The following is a 17,850-nucleotide window of genomic DNA, read 5'->3' on the forward strand; positions in this document are numbered from 1 at the left end:
GTTCCAAGGAAACGATTTCTCTTTGCAAAGAAAACCTAAACTTAAACCTTCTTCTTAAGTTAGTAAGAAGTTTCATAACAATGACCACAGCATTACTGAGAGAGAGAGAGGGGAGAGAGAAGGTGAAAATATGTGACTGGGCTAATAGATAATTGTTTAAATCAAAAGTCATGCTTTGAACTTGTCAAGAATAACAAGCAGCGGTAAATTCTCTTTACCCAGTGACTGTGAAGACAATTTCAGACCATGGATAGATAGCTTAAGATCCTCAAATTAAAAAAAAACCAAACTGGGCAAATACTACCTAAACTTAACCTCACGGTGGAAGTGGCAGGTAACCGTAGCCATGTCCACATTTGGAGGCAAAGGTCACTGTGCTTTACAGGCAGAGAAGAAACAACTCTTACCTATGGCTGCAACTTGAGTATTGATGACCAACTCTGACTGTATGAAGTGATTTGAAAACCAAAAAAGTCTGTTGAATTAGACCTCTGTCCTACCAGCTTATTTCTATATACATCTATGCAAATCACCAGTATCACTGGAATTGAATGGTATCTATCAGCTGTTAGGCTAGACATTTCTTGAATGAACTACAGTCTGTAAAGTATCAGCAGACATCATAACGTTGGCTTCCCAGGAGAAACGTGGAAGGCCAGCATGTCATTGATGACATTTGCCCTGTGAGATATAGTTAAACTTCATTTTCTATCATGTCTTGAATGAGATAATTTGAAATAATGCCCCAGTTTAACAAACCTCTTGTAAGGAATATTCTTGTCACGCACATCTATGATTGGTGCAGGCCCTTTCCCAAATTCATTAAGGATTCAGAGGTGTCCTGTCATAATCTATACTGGTTTTGGTTTTACAGTCTTAAATATAAAGAATAAATGTTTTAGGCTCCATGAACAAAAAATACACGGATGCTGACTGAAGAACAGCATCAACACAGGTACAGAAGAAGACTGCTACTTTAACCCGCACTTTCTCCTTCTCTTTTTAAGTGTAAAAATCCTCTCATAATTTTCAGAAAACGTGTTAGTGCATGCTGCATCAATTATCTGCATTATGGAAAACAGTATCTATTGTTAGAAACAGATTTGTTTTTAAACTTTGTAAGGAAATAACCACTCTACATCTGACACTCATCAAATTGAGCTATTTTTGTTCAAACAATGAACAGTGAAATGCCACATGTGAATAAATACTGAATGCTTTGGAGAACCATGGCAGCAATAAAAACAGAGAGGTGTGCTGCCTTGGAGGTCTGGACATCGAAGCACAACACAGAGTCACTGGGAATTTTTTACAATACAAAAGCAAATCATACAGTGATTCTTTTTCAAAGGTCACCTGGAAGTTTCTTGACTGTATTCAGAAATGTGCAACATATATTTTTCTGCAAGAAAAAAAATGTTCATTTTATTAAAATGTGTATTGCATGAAATCACCAAAGGGTATAAATCCAAAAGTCATCACTCATAAATTTCAAAAATACTCCTTTTGTATGCATATATGTATATATATACTTTCATTTGTATACCTATATATACAGATCATTGTTCCTGTAATGTACATTAGAGAGAAATTACAGCACTAAATTGATAGTTTTCCTGATATTTGAAGTAGTTATTTAATAATTTTAAAGGAAATCCTTTATTTTAAAAATAAAAATTGTTGGAATTCTTTCCTTTTTGAGATCTGAACATGTATGTTATTTATAGGAAGAAAAACCTAATTTTTTATCCAAGTCAATTTTCACCATTATCCACTTGTCCCATTCACATTTAAAATTTACATTATAATCAATGCATAATACACTGTCTTCTGATTTTTAATATTATAAACAACACACTTGTAACACACAGACTTTTTGGTAGTCTTTTTGAAATAAGTACAGGAATAAATATGACCATTAATGAACAAAATGCAAAGCATCACTTCTCTGCAAGCCTTTCAAAGCATGCTGATAATAGGTCAGAGGTTTCAAAAACAAAAAAAATGAGTTAAACCCTAATGTTTCTGAAGCAGAAATACAGTCTGTCTATTGATTAAGTGCAGAACTTCCAGTGAGTTGAGAATGGTATTTTTAGAGTTTGCTTTTTTCCTTGCATTTCAATTTTTCAATTCTTCCTCATCTGACAAAAGGCCCAAACCATCTGTGGTTGAAAAATAATGTTCCACATAAAAAGAAACATAGTAAACCTGTCCTTTTTTAGATTTAGTGAACTATCACTCCTCACATCACATAGGGCTTACCAAATCCGAAGAAACATGGGTATATGGTTGCTTCTATAAATAGGACAAACAGGAGAAGCAAGTGAGGGATAAACACACCTACAGCTGTCTTTGAAGGGTGCAAGCAGATATGTACAGGGGATGAAGAAACATAGGCTGGAAATTAGAAGACCCTCAGTTTCCACATTACAAAAGATTTTGGAACTGCCTTCTAATAGAAGCTATAAAGGCAAAAGACCTGATTTTTTTATGTGGTGCTTGATAAGTTACAAATGGTTTGAAGGATATGCCTGTCAGTTATTCCAGAGCACTGCATATGACCAAGATTTCCCCTTTTGGTTCTATATTCCTACATTTAAACCCAAATATTTCAATAAATCTCTGCATTTCCTTAAGAATAGAGCCAGTACTGCTTAAAAGCAAGTCATCTGTTTGTCAGTGGCTTCGATGACCACCAGTTTTCCTGCTTTAATATATGCTATGCCCAATCTGTACACGTATAAAGCCTTGCATATATTTGTTAGCTACAAGCAATGGTACAACTGTTTTAGAAGCATGACTTACTCTTTTTACATAAAGGTCTCTCTTATGGTGGTTTAGCTTAGGAAAAGACACTAATATTCCTCCTGCTACTGCAACTCATTTATTAAAAAGCTCACTGGGTATGTTCCATCCATATTTTCAAACATGATTCCTTTTCTCTTGACACTGATTTCTCTTCTATATATTATGTATCTTCCATAAGGACAGTACTAAATCTTTATAAACTACAACAAATGTTAAAATATGACCTGACCAATTAAGCCACATAGACAAAACACCTAAAGAAAACAGAGATGTAAAATCAAGATACTAATATTTCACAGGAAAAATAAACAAAAAGATAATTTGTAAAGAAGGAATTAGCACATGCCTTGGGTAAGATATACTTTGTTCTTTACTGGATGATTTTTTTTATCCCAAAGGCAACACAATAATTAGAAAGACTTATCTTTTACAGAACAGCTTTGCATTTGAACTAAATAATGGAAATCCATTCTGTCTCATAAATTTAGGAAGTGATACTTCAGACCTACCTGTATTTATAAAATTAACTATTCCTTCAGCAAAAAATGAAATGGAATACTTTGGCACAAAAGCTTTTCCCTACAACAAGATGAAACCTATCAAAATACTCCTCAATGGTGTGGATTTAATCATCAAAAAGAAGAACTGCTTTCTGAACCCAGTCTTCTTTTTGTCATAGATCTTCCTAAAGGGCTAATGCTAAAGGCTAAATCTTAATGGGGCTCAAACGTTCTCGAGGCTACTCACAGATCAAGCATGGTGAATTTCCTTCACTATTTTACTGGTTCAGAGTATATGGAATTTTACTGTTTGTTATTATTTCCTACATGAAAAAAAAAAATCTTTAGATGAAAGAATTAGTCATCTGGCTTAAATCCCAAAAGCTACAGCCTTATTCTTCCTTCAAATCCCACCTGAATGCCCACCTAGGTTATGACTACTGCAAAACTCAGCTTAGGGCTCACAACCTGGCAGCTCGCAAGCTGCCACTTTTCAGTGCACTCCCATTTTTTCCTTCTCCTGTCTTCTCCATTTTTAGTACCAATTAAAAGGTAAAAGGCTACAATTCTTCTCATGAACAAAGAAGTGTCAACTATTCCTCTGCAAATTTGCCATCTAACCAATTGCTCTTAATTTTATCTCTTTCTCTGTTCAGACTGTTCACCACAGGGATTATCTCTTTTCTCTGCCTCAATCGTAGTCAGAAATATGGAGCATAAAAGCAATTTGGGTCTTTGATGTCAACTTCATATATATCTATGCATGTATGTATATACCCCTACACATACATACTCATATATACGTTCCTTCTGCTGCTTCTGAAGATGGCTAGTAGTTCTACAGTCTTGATGTGCAGAACCACAGTCCTGTCCACTTCTAACTACAGCAACTTCGGGCACTGCTGTCCTAGTCAGGCAAAAGGTACTTCTTACTTGCAAGTGTCTCTTAACTCTCCTTTTTAGCGCTTTAGCTCATTCCCATGAACTATGTTTAGCACAAAAGCCTTTTCTTTGGAACAAAATGAAACCTAAAAAAATTATCAGTCTCCATCTGCTCAGTTTCCAAAATGATCAGGCTCAAAATTTTTATCAGTCTCCATGACAAGAGACCAGTTTTACCATTGAGTTATGTTTTACTTCTTTCAAGTTCTTTTCAATATTTAAACATGATTTTAAGAGTAATTACTTAGTTCAAAAGGTTTTCCTAGTGCTCATTAAATGAGTGAAAAGTACATATGAAAAAACAATCTTTCACATTTCAGCAGAACTCTTTGTAGTAAAATTAATGATTTCTTCTGGAAACTATATAAACTATATAAACTATACAGAACAGAAGAGCCCAGAGGGGGAACTCTTCCCGAATTAGTAGTCTAGGACAGCTGCCAGCAAATATCCAGACTTAAAAAACTTAAATTCAGCAGTGCGATTTGGGGAGGCAGTGTAGTGAAGGACAAATGAGCAGCATGTAATATTGGCTGAATAACTGTGCTTTTCCCAACATCAGTCATAGGACTTTCCTAAGCCTAGTAAAATACTAGGAACGTTCACTCTTTCTCACTGTCATCTTTTCCAACTCAGATCTTGTCTTGATAGTTAAATTGCAGAGATGCAATCAAATACAAATTGTGTAGACCACCACTCTAGCACAAACAGGCATTACCTAACATTCAAAATCTTGAAAGAAGTGAAGATGAAGATACTGTTTAGCAAGATGGAAGAATGTACCAAAGCACTTTGGCAGGCAAGGAAAAAGAAATCTCGCATAGTGCTTACAATGAAAAGAGAAATGTATCAGCAACTGGTGGCCTTCTACGATGGGGTTTCAGTGTTGGTGGATAAGGGAAGAGCAACTGACATCATCTACCTTGACAATGTCATGCACAATATCCTTGTCTCTAAATTGGAGAGACATGGATTTGACGGATGGACCACTCAGTGGATAAGGAATTGGCTGGATGGTCACATTCACAGAGTTGCGGTCAATGGCTCAATGTCCAAGAGGAGACCAGTGACGAGTGGTGTTCCTCAGGGGGTGGTATTGGGACCAGTGCTGTTTAACATCTTTGTCAGCAACACGGACAGTGGGTTGAGTGCACCCTCAGCAGATTTGCCAGCAATACCAAGGTGTGTGGTGTGGTCAACATGCTGGAGAGAAGAGAGGCCATCCAGAGGGACCTTGACAGGCTGGAGAGGTCCAGTGCAAACCTCATGAAGTTCAATGAGGTCAAGTGCAAGGTCCTGCACACAGGTGAGGGCAATCCCAAGCACAAATACAGGCTGGGCGGAGAATGGATTGAGAGCAGCCCTGAGAAGAATGACTTGGGGGTGTTCAGTTGACGAGAAGCTCAATGTGACCTGGCAATGCGTGTTTGCAGCCCAGAAGGCCAACCGTATCCTGGGCTGCATCAAAAGAATTGGCCAGCAGGTCAAGGGAAGTGATTCTGCCCCTCAGTTCCACTCTTGTGAGACCTCACCTGAAACACTGGGTTCAGCTCTGGGGCCCCCAACATAAGAACATGGACCTGTTGAAGTAAATCATAGGAGGGCCATGAAGATGATCAGGGGGCTGGAGCACCTCCCCCATGAGGACAGGCTGAGAGAATTGGGGTTGTTCAACCTGGAGAAGAGAAGGCTCTGGGGAGACATAGCAGCCTTCCAGTACCTAAAGGGGGCCTACAGGAAAGCTGGAGAGGGACGTTTTACAAGGGCATGTAGGACATGGGGTAATGGCTTTAAACTGAAAGATGGTAGATTTGGATTAGATTTAAGGAAGAAGTTCTTCACTGTGAGGGTGGTGAGGCACTGGAACAGGTTGCCCAGAGAAGCGGTGGATGCCCCCTCCCTGGGGGGTTGGAACTAGATGATCTTTAAGGTCCCTTCCAACCCCAACCATTCTATGATTCTATGATTGTTCATCTACATCAAAAGGCTGCTGCCTGCTTTGTTTTGCATTGATCATTGCACTGCCGTTGTGGAAATTCCGCTACGTCTGTCTCGCTGAATTGTGAGTTCTGATTAGAGCCACAACATGAACATCTGCAATAGGAGGCCTTTTTTCCATGCCACTGCCTGACAGGTGACGGCTTAAGAATCAAAGGTACCGCTCACTGTCAAAGTTTAAAAAATTGAAAACTTGACTGAAACCTAATTTATTCATTAAATTAAAGTGTATAGGACACCTAGGAAACACAAATGGTAAAGGAGCAAGAGATTCCAGAAATATATGTAAGGCAGCATAATGCAGTTTGAAGACATGACAACAGATATTTAAAGCCTGAAAATACTCTCTGAAAGAATGAAAATTAAATGCATAATTTCTAGGAGCAAAAAGAGTTCCCTCCATGAAAAAATGGAGAAAAAACATCTTGTAGATCCTAGAAGTGAAATGTTAAACAAGTATTAGATCGGCTAAGGATCAGCACAGGTGGCTGTCCACTAACACAGCTTCCATCAGCTTCCCCATCTTAGGAGGGCTGGAAGAGAACTGATGCCCTCATCTCCATACCACCAGAGGGAAGATATTTATCCTCTGTCCTTACAGCAGGGGCTGTGCTCTTCACGCCATTACACAGCCTGGCCTCTACAAGAACAGCTAATTTATTGCTTCCTGAGTTCTCTTTTTTTTTTTTCCCCATCTTCATCCTCCTTAGAAAGCACAAAGGTTTAAAATGTACAGAAACAACAAAACAATAAAAACACCCCACTGTTATAAAAAGGCATGGCATAAACTTAATAATGGACAAGGAATAAAAATGAAGTTATAGGAAAAAAATGTACAGGTATTAAAAAGGCGTAAACAAATCTAAGACTCTAACCATATAAACTTTTATTCTCTTTAACATTCCTTGCTTTCTCCTGTTCCTATCTTCCTAATTGCATCTGAATTATTTTCCATGACAATAAGTTTTTAAAGTGCAACTGAAATACGGAAAAATAACCTTCATTTGAATAATTTTGGTACTATGGTACTTTGCTCCCTTTTAATTTACCCTTCATAATCCTTTGAATGTAAATGGAAATATTCATTGTGCTTTTTTACAATTTTCATATTGGCAATCACTGCACAAGTCAAACATGTTATGGACTTTTCCTCCAAACACATGAATCTTGAAATTGTCATGCCACCAGATAACAAAACACACTGCATCTGCTTCACTTTGAAATGACAAATGACGTACCATAAATATGACTGTGAAATGAATAAAAATACAGTGGGACATGGATTTCGCTATTGGTTTGTAAGACAAAGTCAAGACTGTGTTATGCTTTGGAATATATTGGAAATAGTATTTGGCCTAAAAATCAGTTATCATTCAATTTGCATAATCTGTACAGAAAGGATAAATGTTATTGCATTTGTCATGTACACACTCAGTTGCCAGCTGAGCATGTATACAGAGAACATCCAAATGGAAGGTTAAAAGCAAACCAATCAATACACATATTAAAATAATCCTCTCTTTTAATCATTTACATTTGTTGAAAATCACTCAAAGCATAAAATAATGACACAGCACTGCAGGAAACAAACCTGGAGACGTTCATGTGACTGTTGAGGATTACTGGACAGCCCATAGTGCAACATTTGGGATAGTGCAACATTTGGGATAGTGCCACATTTGGGATAGTGCCATATCCAGTCCTTACGGGGTCTGATGAAAAAGAAATTCAGTGGAGGCTGCCTAAGTGGACATTTAAGACAGCTACGTCGTTCTTCTACTAAAATGATCTGTTAGTGGTAGGAAAAACATTAACTTTATAGCTGGTGTTGCACACATATTTTAGGTGAAAAGTGTACTTACTATGAAAAGAATGAGGGTCACCAACTTTTCCTATGACATGAAATGCTAGCTAGGAGCTGAACTTGCAGTAGAATACGGTAATATTTTATTCAACAAAGGTTTTTTTTTAGTAAACTCTTCATATATATAAGATTCAAGCTGCATAAAAATAAAGGCTTCTACTTAAAACTCAGTTCCACAGCGATCCTAAATTTGGCGTACTAGGGATACTTTCTACATCATTCCTTAAATTCCTGTAAAGACCTCTCCCACTTACAGCAGCAGCTTCTGCTTAAAACTCCCAACAAAGTCTCTTTCTTTGCATGTTAGATTTATAAATATAGAGTCTCTACTTGGCAAAATGAAAACAAATTAAAACCCCAAATAAACAACAGTGAATGGATTAGTTTTCTGAAAACATTGTATATTCCTTTGCTTCTCTCTCTTCTTCTCCCCACGTTCACTAAAAAAACTAAGTTCTGGTAGCTGCACTGCTGAAACACACTTAGAATACAAATTTCTCAAACTCCTCAACCACTGAGGTTCATGGATGAGTACTCGCCAGACTTACAAAACCCAGTAAATAGGGGTTTTTTTCTAAATTAGAACACATCTATTAGAAAAAGATACTGAAGACTTCCCATGTTGATCGTTCATTTGTTTGCAGGGGCACTATTAAATAGAATAACTTTGCAAAGGTATTTGATTTCTAGTGCATAAGAAGAGTACTTAAATTAATCACTCCACTGCCCGAATATATTTACAGAATCGCATATGTCACAGGCACAAATATTGAAAAAGGACAGATTCAAGCAAACCTTTATTAAAATCTGGTTTTAAACTAAGTTATAGAACAACTATAAGGGCAAAAGCCCGGTAGCAGTTTCTGACAAGTCATACACACAGTGTAATGGGATGTAAACTCCTTTTTCCTGATTCACTGTCTCGAAGAGATACCTCTCAAATACACGCAGAGGAGGAAGGCCGGAGGATTACCAGCAATTCATTTCCCTTACGTTCCTGTAGAGACCACCTGCTTTGTCACAGTATCACTCTCACTCTGTTTTCTACAACAATTACATAGTTTAATACCCATGAGGGTTTTACGTCTGTCACGCCACAGTACTGCGATTCCTGCCGCTATTTCTAAGTAGAACACTGTCTGGTGCTATTGTTCAATGGTTTAGTACGCATTTCATAGGACAGAGATGATTGTAAACAAAACCACAAATACAGGCCTGTGCTAATCATCTAATCAAGGTAAGATTGACTGATTATTTGTGTGCTTTGCAAATTTTTTTCATTCTATAACAATTAACAAATCTGGAAAGTACCTATAAAGGCTGACATCAGCTGTATTCTCCTCTCATCATTAGTATCAGCATGCCCATCAAATACTGGCTGATTAGGTCTCCGTTATTCTCTTCGCTATTGCCCAAATATATTTTTCAGTAACAATTCCATGCAGTTTAATTTCAAACTACTGTTAAGTCTATCTTTCCTTTTACAAATACTGAGAATTGTTTGTGTAATTTCAAAAATAAAAATATGTGACAAATAACCACCAATAGTTACAAATGAACCCAACATACAAATAAATACAGCCAAGCCTTTAGTGCCCATTTTGAAAATTGTTGGGTTTGAATTGTGCAAGACTGATAAATCTGCAGATGAATATGGTCTAATTTTGTTGAGCTCTGACCAGCCTTTGATGCATGTCCCAATTGAATTCCAGTTTATGAATGAAAGATTCATATTAAAAAGTCAAAGTGACAAAGTGAGGAGAAGGATCATTTTTGCTAATGCTCTGCTCTGGAGAGTAACATATCAAATTATCCCAACTGAATACTTGTTGGAGCCATGGTCTTCAACAGAAAATATTTCTCCCATTTTTACCTCCTGTAAACACTTTGCTTTTTCTAAAATTTCTGAGAAAGCTAAGGCAAACTAAACTAAGAGGGCAGTAACATGACAAGTTCTTAGGGTTTTTTTAATCTGTTTTGGAGTCATTGCTTCTCACAGATGAGAGAATAAGTACTTTTCCTTTGAATGCTTTGTTTCAGGCACAGTGCTGAAGATTTGTGAATTTATCCCTCTTATTCTTATTCCCTCAGCATTTCTTAAATGCTGACTTCTGAAATTACATGATTATTTCTACTCACTTAAGAGGGTATTTCTAGCAGTTAAGAGCCTGTAAATGCACACTGTAAGGAACAAAGTGAAAAGTCAAATAGAAAGAATTCAAACTTCCCAAAACTTTTTTTTTTTAAACTTTGATAGTTTTGTGTTGTTCATGAATCTCAAGTTTTTGGTTGCCAAAACTATAATCAGGAGCAGCTGCATAAAACATGGTAGTTATGGCTGCCGGAAAGTCCCTAGAAAAGTCATGGTCAGTGTTTAGCCACTTGACTTCCATCCCGAACGGTAGTGATCCCAATGGGGTAAGGAGACAGAAGAGACACATGACATCTAACGCCCCCGACAGCTGACAGTGTTGTACTCTTTGATGCATGTTTTCCTCCAAGGCTGATGATAATGATTTATTAACTCATCTGTGGGCCTTGCTAACTGGAATGAAGGACACGAGTAGTTTTCCTCTTTTATTATTTTTAAATGAAATTTCAAAGGATGGCATTTGTACAGCCGGTTGTTCTTTCAAAACCTCCTATTCTGCAATACCTGTTCAATGAGAGTTTGCCACACAGAAAAACTGCAGGATCAGGTAAACAATTAAGAGTTTTCAATTACACTGCTTTCTAACAGCAATATTTTTAGTCATGCCAAAGCAGAGCTATTTGGAGTACTAACTGTAAAAACACAATTCCAGCGGAACTCAGTATTATTAAACAATGATTTTACATCACTGTAAATTTCCATGCTTGCTTTAATAAAAAAGACCTACATAATGAAAAAAAAAAATTCTTTATTGCTTTTTTTTTCCATCTCAAATTGAAGTTTTGTACCTCTATAGAAGAGATAAGGGCAAAAACAGATAAAATGAATAGTAACAAATTGCCAAATGATATTCAGTCAAGAACAGGATGATACAGTTGAACCAACTGTTTATACGTAAGTCTGATGTCTGTAGTAAGCAAATTAGCGGAAACCATAAGAGCAGAATTAGGGGGCATGTGGGTAAGTATGACAGACAAGGGAAGAGACAAAGTGACCCTTATAAAGGGTTTGTGTGGACTCACAAAGCTATTGAAGTTCTTTGAGAAGATCACCGAGGCTGGAAATAGGGAGGATCTGCTTTATATAATGACTTGCGTTTTGGAAAGTGTTTAAAGGAAACAAAGCCACAGGGTAAGAGGGAATGTCCCTCCATGACTTAAAAAAATGGCTCCATAAAAATAGTAGGTTATTGATGACTTCTCACAGTGACGGGCAACTATCGGTGGAGATCTGCAGAGATTTGTTCAGGCTGCATGCTGTTCAATGCAGGCATTTGGGCATGGGCATTGGGCAGTGAAGTGACCAAGATTTTGATGATATTCTGTTGTTCAGGATAATAGAAGCTTTCTGACAAGGAAGATTTACAAGAAGGTCCTTACAAGATTTAGTGATCAGTCAATAAAATAACAAATGACACGTAACATAGAAATCTAAAGGACTTTGAGTAAGATCCTGTAATTAAGACAGATATCTGAATGAAAAAATATTTCATGGTTAATTTAGCTGTCAAAGAAAACAAAACGTTAAGCATTATTAGGAAAAGACTGGACCACATAACTTTGTACATCATCCACAGCTCTTCATAAATGCAAAAATATATGTTTCTTCCTGCTTTAATACTATTTAGTTCTTGTCCTCACCAAATTATAGTAAAATGGGAATGATTCAGAGGGCTAAATGTGGATGCTAAATGTATTTATGGCTTCAAAGGGAGAATGGCTAAATTCACAAAAGCGAAGCATTAACATAAATGTATAAAAGAAAAGCATTGTCACTTTAACATGCTATAAAATGATCTGAATTTCATTTTTCTTTGTGGGGGGAGCAATTGATGCAAAATTAGCTCCAGGAAGAACAGAACAGTTTTGACAAAATAACTTTTTAACTAGAAATTAATTGAAGTGAATATTAATGATGACATAGTTCCAATGATTCTCTGAAATGTTTCGTCCCTTGTACTCTTGTAATTGCCTTATTCGGTCAAAATGTTACCAGGTAAATACAATGGTGGGGTTTTTCAGATGTCAAACGTGGGCTCAGTTATGGTTGACCAATGGGATACACATATTTGAACACGCCAAGTGAAATGTTTCTCTATTGCAGAAATAAATACAACATATTTTATAAAAACAAATAAAGTATATATTTAAACAATAGTCTTCAAATTAAATGTTATAATACTTTTCAACTGCCCAGGTCCCTAGACTGAGATGACGAGCCATAGTTGGAGATGTCTTATTATAGGAAAAGCAAGTCTGGTAAATTATATGATTTGATAAGGAATACTGGGGAAAATAATACTTCTAGATTTTCTCCCCAATGATTTCTGTGTCTTAAATCAGATCTTAAATACTTAGGAAATTGTGTTAAATATTAACTTCAATGTTGTAAAAGTGATTACTGGATATGTATTTTCTCCACGGGAGAGTTGCCAGTGTGTTCTTATTTGAAAATTAACATTTCTTGCTGGCAAATCTAATGTGTGAAATTCTTTCACAGCATTAAAACATACTTGTTTTCCATATATTTTGTTTTAAAATGCTTTTTTTTTCCTCCCCCAAAAAAGCCAGTACTTGTAATCTCAAACCATGACATGTGATCAGCCCCCATCATCAGATAAAATCATTTATATGGCATTAAAATTCATACTGTGAGACCTACCTTTTCTGCTAACAATTCTCTGATCTTGCTTGCCTGGAGACGAAATTTCATTAACTGTGACTCCAGAGTTAAACATCTTTCCTTCCAGTTTACAGTACCTTCTGGCTCTGAAAGTTCAGCCATATTTATGCTGAAAAAAGAAAGGGAAAAAATTCCCACGTGAAACTGAGTCTGTATTTAATGTCTGATTTTTTTTAATATACATACTAACGTATTTATATAAATCTCAAGAAAGCCCACAAATTTTGTACATGGACAGCTTCATTTGTACATGTACAGCTTCATAAAACTTAGTGAAAGTCCTTTTGTCTACAAAGGCCCTTATCATAACTGGGAGATTTCTGAAATCTCTGTTGATAATATTTAGGTTTATTGTAATTTAATTTCTTCAATTATTTTGGGGTGGCAATGTGTTTTCCTTTATAAGCAGAGACACATCACGCATTTTAATCTTTGGTTACAATATATATCCCTTCTTACATAGAAGAGGCTTGTAGAGAACTGAGCTTTTGCTAAGAAAATGCCTTATATAGGTTTAACTACCTGTGAGTTAGTAGCACATTTGGTTTTATGTAAGTTTAATGTTTAGCAGATGACTCTTTAAAAAGTGTTTTAAAATTCTTATGCTTCATCCAATTGCCTTTAAAATCTAATATCCTTAATGAGATGCAAGGGGAGTTTATGGTTCCAAATATAAAGGCAGGTGAGCAAATAGTCCCTCATGGATCCCCCACACGAAAAACAATCCCTTTACATTAGCTGTTGCAGATCTCAGGACATCCTGGTTTGTGCATGTTTTGGGTTCAAATCTGTGCTTTCATCCACATTTAACTGCTCATGCTTTCTGGAAATTAATCTCAGTGCCCTTTTGGACAGGCACGGCTGGAAATATTATTCAGGATGAGAGCTGGCTCATCATGGTCTGAGTCTGAGAAGCCAAGAAAATCATCTGTGTGGAAGCAGAAGGAATGGGCTCCGTTGTATTCCAACTATTTGTACACAGGCTAATAAAGAGTAAGTGGATGGCTGAATGTATCCATTCAGTCCAAGGAGCTCCCTTGAAGCAAAGGCCCTGGCCTTTGCAGGGCTCTGAACACATCGGTTTGGCTTTGAAAGTGAAGCTTGAATTCCCCTAAGTACCCATTTTATCGCTGAAATAACAAACAGCCATAAAAGCACCATTCAGTGGAAGGCAGCTGGAAGATCACAACAAACTAAAAAATACCAGTCATAAGGTTATGCTGCATGTTCGTCACCTTTGTCATGGACAAGGAGACACTGGCAAGGAAAGGCGAGTAGCAACTGTTTCCAGTGTGATGAAAGAGGCTGGCACAGGAAAATCATACATAATATAGATCTCTATACTGCAACTCCTGACCTAGTTAGCACGGCTTACTAAGCGATGCCTTTGAAATCCCCCCTGGCCATGACTGCTCCAGTCCTTCAGAAGCCTGGGTTCAAGCACTCCCCTTCCTCCCACCGTTGGAGAAGGCAGCCCCAGTTCCGTTCCTTCCCCAAGCTCTCATCAGCTAGAGGGGAAGGACCTATGTATTTATCTTTTCCTCTGTTCCTGATACCAGGAAGAAAAAAGGAAAAGGCAAAGCATCGCAAGAGAGGTCAAAGCCATGAGTAGGATTCCAAAAAGTCCTTAACTTTTCTTCAATACATTAACGTTTTCTAGTTCTAAATTTTCCATGTCTCAAATTACTCTCATGTTCATCACAGCTAAGCAGGTGAAAAACTTTCACTGTCTCAAAACTTTCTTTCCTTTCACATACCCTAAGTTTTTTGTTCCTTTCATTCTATATCTTACGTTAGAAGGAAGAAGAGGATCACCACAATCACTTGCCTGAAGGTAACTGCTCCATTCTGGACTGTCTCTTCCTCCTGGTCCTGCAGGCTATGATTCAAGCTGTTAAGCCTGAGGTTACAACCATCCCTATTCAGGAATCCCCCACTCCCCACGGCATCGCTGGGATTTAAGCACGTTATTAAAATACTTTCCTGAGCCAATCCTGCAACACCCAAATTCTAAACTTGAAGCACACAGTCATTTCAACTGCAAGCCTTCTGCTTGGCCCGTGCCTTTTACCATTTCCCCTCTTCTTTTAAGCTTGGCAGAAAACTCCCTGGACTGTCAGGGAACCAGGCTGCTCACCGTTGTCCTGGCCCTAATCCCCGCTCCTTGTGCAAAGACCCCACGTTCACGGGGGAAGGTGGCACCTCCAGGCAGCAGCTTCTCCTGCTTTACAGAGGAAGCAGAAGCTTCAGCCGCAGATTGACTTGGACGAACAGCCTGGATTCTGCTCGCCTAAGTAACGAGGGATGGCAATTTCCTATCAGACTGTCCGTTTAGGATTTTTTACACTGCTTTTCCTTTTTGACTAATTACAGCTACGTAAGACAGAGATGAACTCGGCCAACATCTGGTTAACAGTAAGACATTTCAGTGTTTGTGGTAGCGAAAACACAAACGGATCAAGCAGAGAACTAATTTTTGCTTTTTGGTAGGGCGCAATATTACAGGGTGGAGTTAAAAATGTTTGTCTTTCAACAGACAAAACATTTGAGTAGATGGATTTCTGGCAGCGAACAATGCGTCCAGCCAAGTAGTTTCTCAATGTCCAAGCTAATTAATATTCCACTGTATAAACATTACAGATAAAAAGTTTGAAAATAACCCCTTTTATTGTGGGTTGTTTGTTAGAGATTATAATAATTTACTTCATATTTTCCAACAAGCCAATGGGTTCTGGAAATATTTACAGGCACATAATACACTGTTTACAATTGTGGAGTGAATGATCTTACTCTGAATCAATGACTTCCTGTTTCTTGTTTGATTCCCCAAGGGAGGAAAAAAATGAGTTCATCTCTCTTGGCTTAATAGAGTACTCTGAATCAGCAGTCGAACCTACACAGAGTCCTCCCCTTCTTCCTGCTCCAGTTCCCACCGTTTTCCCCGAGTCTTTAAAAATAAAACCTTTTGAAAAGTAAACTAAAAAAGTGCACATTAAAGCGGTAAGTTCTAATCATGTCATCAAAAATTAATTGAGACAAGTTTGACAAGTCTGGAAAGATTAAATTTGTCTTTTTCATTTTTTAAGTTTATAAACCTCTTCATAGGCTTCAAGAAGTCAGAATGTCACATTCTCCCCAAAGGGATTGATATAATTTCCTTCTCTTTGCTGTCTGCTTGGAAATTATCAAAATACATTTCAGGGGGAAGGAGGGAACAATGTTCTAGCTTTTTGAAGCACGCTAAAAAATTTACATATTCCTTATCGCACTGACAGTGTTTTCCTCTGTTTTTAACAAAACGCTGTGTTTAACTAAACACTTCATATTCTGTCCATACGTTCTGTACGTCCTTTCTCTGCTGGAGAACGCTCGGCAAGTCCTTCTGTTTCAACAGGAGTGGGTTTGCGCCGTATGTGGTGGGGATACCCCACACCATCCTAAAATGTCCACCAGCCCAAGCGCAGTTGGACCATACCTCTTGAATTTCAGGCCCCTTTCTTCCACCTTTTTCACCCAAACTCAGCACTTTCAAATATTTTCGGAGCCGTAAAAGTTGGACTGGGGAAGGGAAATGATGAGACACAAAGTGGACCTGTTTGGGAATCAAGGAAGCCATTCTCAGGTTTGCTCCTGGCCAGGGCCCTTACTCATCTCGAAACAGTGGTAACTTTATTTTCCATTTGACTCATTTTGCATAATTCTCTGCTCAGACAAACTGTAGCCTAAGCTATTTAAAACTTCCTTCAAAATCTGACTTACGAATGGTTTTTCTGCTGCTTCCTAGATATTGATGAGGTTGTTCCCGTGAAGCGACGCGTCAGCCAGGGCTGCCCTGCTCCAGCACTGGTGGCAGCCCCCTGCAAGCCCTCCTGATTTTCGGGGCCGGGCTGCCCCCTCCCAACTCATTACTGAGCCACTGCCTGCTCGGTTTCCCAGGGGAATGGCACAACCGATGGCTCACCCGTGGAGGGCCATCACATATGTGTCACAAACAGCATTAAAGCGTGGAAGAGCATTTTACATCCTTCTTCTGATGGCTGCAATTTTAAAGGTCACAGTGTGACATCACACTAGGTACAAATGTTTCATTTTTATGTGAAATTCTGAAAGCTGGTGGCGTAGATATCTTAAAAATATCGTAATTTCGCATGTTCGTTTGGAAGCTGTGATCTTCTCACTCTTTTGGGAGGACAGCGGGGACACGGCGATGGCAGTGCCCACCCGCCGAGAGGTGCCTGGACCTTAGGGGACCTAAGGCGACCTCAAGCTCGCCGGTCCCCTGCCGTAGGGACACCGCTTGACGCACCCCCGGGGCGCTGCACTCAACGACACCGCGGTGACCTAACACAACGTCACCCTCCGCCGTGACGGCGCCGCGTGACGCCTTCCGACGCCCGACGGAGCCACCCAGGGGCACCGCGCCGGCTGTCCCGCCGCGCCCCGCCGCCGGGGAGCGACACCCCGCGGCGGCGCCCCCGGGGCAGCCCCGCCGGGGGAAGAGCCGGGGGGCCGGCCCGGGCGCTGCCGCCCGCTCGGCGCGGCCCCGCTCGCGAAGGAAGGGAAGGGGGCAACGAAAGGGAGGTCAAACCTGGCCGGCCGTGGCTCGCCGCGCCGCCGCGCCGGGCGCCGTCCGGGCTGTGGGCGCTGCGGGGCCGCGGCTGCCCGCGCCCCTCGGCGCCCGCCCCACCATCCCCGCGGCGAGCGGCGCGGGCGCCTGAGCGACGGCCGCCACGGCCACTGAGGAGCGGGGGGCCGCCCCCGGCGGGGCGCCCGGGCGGGGCCTGCGCTGCTCGGCGGCGGCGGGAGCCGCTCGGCGCCGGGGGGGGGGGCCAGTCCCGTCGTCCTGCCAGCGGGGTGGGCTCCCGGGGCCTCTGCCCCGCCGCCGCTGCCCCAGACGGCCGCTG

General features: G+C 39.7%; 1 protein-coding gene across 2 annotated transcripts in view; it reads right to left on the reverse strand.

Moving 5' to 3' along the window:
* Positions 1-17,636, reverse strand: part of PLEKHH2 (pleckstrin homology, MyTH4 and FERM domain containing H2) — a 57,896-nt gene extending 40,260 nt beyond the window's left edge. The window contains exons 1-2 of one of the 2 annotated variants that reach the window (XM_086460576.1): positions 17,535-17,636; positions 12,926-13,055 (exon numbers count right to left, since the gene is read on the reverse strand). In XM_086460576.1, coding sequence (XP_086316702.1) covers positions 12,926-13,048 — 123 coding nt within the window. In that variant the 5' untranslated portion in view covers positions 13,049-13,055; positions 17,535-17,636. Of the gene's footprint in view, positions 1-12,925; positions 13,056-17,534 lie in introns of those variants that run through there. The other variant, XM_086460578.1, reaches the window with a different exon arrangement.
* Between the last annotated feature and the right edge of the window lie 214 nt (positions 17,637-17,850).

Source organism: Leptosomus discolor, chromosome 2 (genome assembly GCF_034619465.1).
Source record: "Leptosomus discolor isolate bLepDis1 chromosome 2, bLepDis1.hap2, whole genome shotgun sequence".
Taxonomy (NCBI): Eukaryota; Metazoa; Chordata; class Aves; order Leptosomiformes; family Leptosomidae; genus Leptosomus; species Leptosomus discolor.